We start from the raw sequence: 6,131 nt of genomic DNA, 5'->3' as shown, positions 1-6,131 counted from the left end.
CAAAGTACAGGGTACTAATCAGGAATTTTCCCTAATATATAATATAATGAAATTTGATTTCATAATATATATTATAATGTTATAATTAATATATAAATATATAATATAGTATATGTATTATTAAAATTCAGCTTTAATTGAAATAACCAAAAAATTTGGTTTCAATTATTTTGGTTTTCTATAATTCGGTTATTATTTTTAAGTTTTTTTTTTTAATTTTGAGTTTATTTTGGTTGGTTTTTAATTGAATAAACTGAATGCTTACCCTTACCTGATCCATCTCCGAGGTGGGTAAGTAACTTCCCCACTTGAGAGAAAAGTTATAAAACATATTAGAACAATTTTGCTCATTTTAACAATAACTTTTTTATGAATAAAAGAATCACTATATCAAGGTTTTTAAAATTGGACCAAACAGAGAACCGTTATGGGGTCTGACTCCTGGGCCAAATGGTCCAACCGTCTAGTCTGAACGGACGACCCATTCTAACAAAAAAAATTTAAAAATTAAAGAAAAGGCCAAAATTGTTCTCGGGTCGAATAGTTCGACGGTTCATTCGCCTAGGTCAATGGTAAAACAGAACCAGTCAGGTGACCGGTTCTTGATTTTTCCAGTCTGATCTGGTTCGGCTTTAAAACATTTGCCTGTATAATTTACTTAAAAATCAAATGAACACAGGTAAATTCAATTATCCGGATAAATATCTACTGAAAAAACACTTAGTCATATAAGTGAATTTATCCAAATAATAGCTTTCAAAATAATCAAACGGGGGTGCATGCATGTAAACCTAAAGCCCTCTACTCTACCTTCCTTTCTTCGCTTCGTTGAGACTAGACTAAAAAGAGTGCATCAATTGGGAAGAACAGGACCTCATCCATAATGAATGGCTGAATGGTGAATGCAAGCAAAACGGAACTTCAAAAATACACTTGCACTACCCTGGTCTGGTCTGGCCAGCCTAACATTGGACAGATCTAAACCTGCAACCAAACACGTAAAAAGACTAGGGTTTCTAGGTCAGGCTGTCCAATACTCCAATTCCTTCAATTTAGGGCTCAGTCGCAGGCCTAGTTCGCGTATGGCCCAGCCCATTGAGAACCCCTAGTTCCATTTATATATATAACTAGGGTTTTTTATTAGGGTTCTCTTGCTCTTTTAAGAGGAGATAGAGAACCACCGCCGGTCGTTCGCTCCCGCCATTTCGGTCAGTTCAGATCTCTTTCTCTTTCTCTTTCTCCCTCTCTCTAGCTAACAGACGAAGATCATTCCTTCGTTCATTTGAAGCTTTCTTACTGTTGTTTAAAATTTGTCTTTTCTCATTACTGATGAATGGGTGACCTTAAAGAACAACAATACCCAAAAAGCTTCTAGTACTGTAGATTTCTTTGTTTAATTTCAACGTTATTTTTTGAAACGGACGGATGATTTGATTGCCATATTCGCAGAGAACCAGCAGCAGCGAACGAGCTGAATCATGGCGTACGCAGCGATGAAGCCCACTAAACCTGGTTTGGAGGAACCCCAGGAGCAGGTTCACCGCATCAGGATCACTCTCTCCTCAAAGAACGTCAAGAATCTTGAGAAAGGTCTTTGCCCTTTCAATCTGATTAGAATCATATATGAATTAAATAATTTTGTTTAATACAAGAACCGCGTTCAGATCTCTCACGGGCTATATGTTTCATTTGCAGTTTGTGCGGATCTGGTCCGTGGGGCCAAGGACAAGCGACTGAGAGTTAAGGGCCCAGTGAGAATGCCCACCAAGGTTCTGCACATCACTACTAGGAAGTCCCCTTGTGGTGAAGGTATTCAGCATCCCTAATGAACTGTTTCTCATATTGAAATATGTTTATCTCATTACGTTGAATTTTATTTCTAAAATGCTACGTCCTGGTTTCAAATACATGTCGTTGTTGAGTTGAGAATGTGAACTTGAGGTTGTCTTTGTTCTTACATGGAGTGGTTGTAAGGTGTTTTCATGCACTGCTATTAGAGTTAGGACCTACAAAAATGTTTATATGGAAAAATGCATTCTGCGTTAGGATTTATTATCCGTTTGTATTCTCTTCAGTTTCCTAAATAATTTAATCCTTGTTTTTCAAACTATGACTGTTGATGGTCTGCCTTGATATTTACCATCATATCGTTTTTTCTAGATTTTCTTTCTCCACAGGATATTCCTTCCCAATCAACGGTATGACCATTATTGTCATTAGTCTGTGATTCTTTCAGTTTAAACTTCATTTTCGTCCTCCCACCGGTGTTATCTAAGGTCCTGTGTGTCAGATTCCCATTCTGAATACTCAAAATTTCCTTGTTTCTCTTTAATTTCACTTGATAAGGACTTTTTGTACCACGTCCTAACTATTGGGATCTTATTGAATTGCAAGCTCTAGGGTGCAAATGTTTCTTTCTATTGCTTGCATTATCCAATGATCCCTTCATTACATTTACTGGCATTAGTTGGGATGTATTCCATTTCATTTCTTTTACTAAATTTTGGCTTTCTAGACTTGATCTGGAGCTGGTTGTTCTTTCAGTTGATTCCCCCACAGCTTGTCGTCTTCATGTGTTCAACATATATAGATAGGTAGGTTGTCTATTAATTTGTTGTCATAATTTTCTAAGGCTTATCCCCACTATATGCGGTTGGTACATGTCCTGTGTTGCCATTCTGGTCTGTTTAGTGCCATATCCATTAAATTATGGGCACTTAAATCATTCTTGTTTAATTTTTATGATGCATTTTATTGATTGAAATAGAAGTTATGTAGCAGAAAATTGAAACCAGGGCCTTAACTTTATGCTGTCAGGAATATTTCCTGATGATGGTTCTAGGTATTGAGGAGAAAGAACTCATAGTTTATGATCTAGTAACAAAAACTTAGAAGGATTACACATCAAATATTGTTGGGATGCAGGAATATGAAGGCTTATGCCTTGGCTCTGCCTTATGATAGTTCTTGGTATTGAGGTGAAAGAACTAATAGCTAATGGTCTAGTACGAAAGTCTTTAAAAATTACACATCAAGTAATGTTGGGCTGCAAGATCACGAGGGTTAATGCCCTGGCCATCTCTCATGCCTTGCAACTCAAATCCTCCTATGCGATGCAATGTCAAAGGCTTAAGCCTTGCAATGAAAAAACGAGGCTATTAGGCTATATCCTCCAGGCTAAAATGTTCTCCCTTGTGCCCTGAGGCTATATCCTTTTTAAACAAAACCATAGCAAAATAGCCAACTAAATGGGGTTCTCATTTGAAGGTAGCCACTCCTAAGTAATTCTCTATCTGCATTTGGATCATCATGAGTGAAATTGAACCCCAATCCTGATCAATTACGTGGAGTTGGACTGTCTAATCACATAGGAATTTCAAAATATGCACAAACGCTAAATTGATTAATCTGCTAGTTTCAAAAACCGGTCAAGTACTAAAGTGGCCCAAATGGTGGGGCCCCTTGTCAATTCCAACCTGAGTGTCATTTGACCATGATCTGAATATTGTACAAGCCTAAACTATTAGGACTTGCTGATTGATAACTTTGCACCTTTTGGGGCTATGCTGATGATTTTCGAAGGAAAATAAGGGTCCAACAATGTGTCAAACCCTGCAACACATTATAAGTTGTCTATATATACTCATACCATCCTCTGGAATCAATTTGTGTTGAATTTCAGTAAATTTGATTGGTTGTTTTTCCATTGTCTGATAAATTGTATCTAGGGCTGGGTCCGATTTGGATCAGACCTGGATTAAATTCAGGTATTATATTTCATTAATAAATTAAAGTAAAAAAAAAGATACTGTAATTTATTAATAAAATGAATCAGAAATGACATGATAGTTATTTGTTATTAAATAAAATGAAATAAAAAAAACATACAATGAAACTTGAACCCATTGAATTTGAACCTTTAATGAAAATATGGTATTTAAACGAACTTCATCAAGAAATATTTGTTAACTTTATGTGGGCTTTTGCCTATATGATATTTATGGTTCATCAATAAATAGTTAATGGTAGTGATTGGAAAGGATTTTTAATCTTGTGATTCACAGGTACAAACACATGGGATAGATTTGAGCTCCGTGTACACAAACGGGTTATTGACCTCGTTAGTTCCTCTGAAGTGGTGAAGCAGATCACCTCTATTACCATCGAACCTGGTGTTGAGGTTGAAGTTACAATTGCAGACCCTTGATTATTTGCTTGATTTTTTTTTTGCTTTACCCTTTTTGCTCTGTCCGGTAGTAAATGTAGATGTACTTTCTGTTATATTTTTCAAATTTTAACATGTTGAGAGGGAATTGATCATTTTAAGTTTGATTGAAAGACTGGTCGTCGGTTGCAATGGTAGAATCTCTATATTAGAAATTAAGATTTAGCCAGCTTCCTAGTATTTTTTCATGTTGATTGTTGTGCGAGAGATTATCGTGCTAATAGTGTTGTAGATTAAGGGTCCATTTGTTTCAGTCTGAATCGGAAACGGAATGAAAATCTGTCAGAATTGGAATTGACTATGCCCAATGCCCATTGTTTGGTTCAGATGGGAATTGTATTATGAATTGAAGTAAAAGATGGGGAGGGAATTATAGAATTGGTATGGGCTCCGATTTTAGACCCCTATTTTCACGAACCAAATATGGTCCCCAAGTATTTTTGTGACATTACTTTTATGTGGTTGAGCGCATATTGGAACTTGACCAGCAACCCTTCTCTGGTTTAGCACACCGTTCCCTCTAGAAGATAGGTAATTGAATGGAGGTGCCTGCTAAGGGGAGAAAATGGAGATGGACTTTTTGACTGTAACTCCTGTCTTTCTTTCCCCTCATGAACCGGAAGAAGCCACTGAATGAAGTATAAGTCCATTTATTGATTAATGGTCTTGAAGCGATTTATTAAAGGACAGGTATATTTCGCTAGTATTTTTCAAGATGATATTTGGTTGCAACCGTCTGAAGGCCACAGTGAGAAGCTATCAAATGGATCCCTTCCAAGGGTCTGTTTGTTTTATAGCTGGAATTGGAATTGAAATCCTTGGGAATCAAAATTGGAATGGTTGGGATAATGCCATTCCAGGAGGAATAGAAATGGGATTCTGATTCCGAACCCCTATTCCTGCGAACTAAATGTGGCCTAAAATCTCCATCGGGTAATAAATGATTTAATATATCTCATTCTTCTCCCGCAGTCTATTTCAATTTTACCGTTTTGAGTGGCAACGATGACATTGGCGACTTTAGGTCTCGTCTACTGGGAATGATCCTCCTCAACGTATTTCAAGAGGTCAAGTTGAAGTATAGGCATTTCCAATGCTGGGTGTGCACGTGCAGATTGCCACATTTCTAGGCATTTCCAATGCTGGGTGTGTACGTGCAGATTGTCACATTTACCATGGTCCTTGGCAATAAACCCTTACAATTGCAATTCACCCCATAATTTTCTGATTGACATGGGTTTGACGGTTTTAAGCTATGTCCAGTCCACCTTAGATTTCATAAATTAATTCCTCAAACGTAGTTATCAGTTATCATCACCCCGACCCACCCCTATAAACAGTATCCTGTGAATTGGGATCTTTTCTCCCACTTACACCGACCCGAACTTTTATGTACGATCCCATTATGAATTCTGTGCTAAATGCAAGCGAATACCTACTAAATACATACGTTGAATTAAGAGGCCCTCGTTTTTTTATAGTTTTCCCCAAGTGGGTGCATTCGGTGACGGTGCCCAGATGTACTGGCAAATGGCAAGGGGTGATGAACTGTTTGACAGATGAGGTTGGAAAAAAACCAACCTCACTGAGTAGTTCTCGAATCACATTTTAACTTTTCTTGGCAAATGGCAAGTGTAAGAACTGTTTGACAGATGAGGTTGGAAAAAACCAACCTCAGTTCTCTAACATCAAAACCACATTTGCCTGTAAAGCACAGTCAGCTCCTTTTATGCATTATATGCTTGTTTCATATTCTTCCGTGTTGCGATGTTGGAATAGATATCTTCTGTATGGATTGTGCACCATGCTTTACCCAAAACAGCTGAACAGCTGCTGCCTACGACTTCCAAAATTATGTTAAGTCCATTGTAACTCAGGAAGACAGGCACAATGGAATTGAGGTCTT

At 37.4% G+C, this 6,131-nt stretch overlaps 1 protein-coding gene across 2 annotated transcripts; it reads left to right on the top strand.

Moving 5' to 3' along the window:
- The first annotated feature begins 1,048 nt into the window (after positions 1–1,048).
- LOC104611449 (small ribosomal subunit protein uS10y) lies at positions 1,049–4,405 on the top strand. 2 transcript variants are annotated; one of them, XM_010278514.3, is made up of 5 exons: positions 1,049–1,208; positions 1,450–1,590; positions 1,696–1,809; positions 2,516–2,594; positions 4,065–4,283. In XM_010278514.3, the coding sequence occupies exons 2-5, from the start codon at positions 1,479–1,481 to the stop codon at positions 4,081–4,083; spliced, it is 324 nt and encodes a 107-aa protein (XP_010276816.1). In that variant the 5' UTR covers positions 1,049–1,208; positions 1,450–1,478; the 3' UTR covers positions 4,084–4,283. The 2 variants fall into 2 exon arrangements, with proteins under 2 accessions (XP_010276816.1, XP_010276806.1); XM_010278504.2 differs by lacking the exon at positions 2,516–2,594 and having other exon boundaries at positions 1,050–1,208; positions 4,065–4,405.
- Positions 4,406–6,131: the final 1,726 nt, after the last annotated feature.

This window comes from Nelumbo nucifera, chromosome 4, assembly GCF_055504915.1.
Source record: "Nelumbo nucifera cultivar China Antique chromosome 4, China Antique-T2T, whole genome shotgun sequence".
NCBI lineage: Eukaryota > Viridiplantae > Streptophyta > Magnoliopsida > Proteales > Nelumbonaceae > Nelumbo > Nelumbo nucifera.
This window is presented reverse-complemented; position numbering and strand designations above follow the sequence as displayed.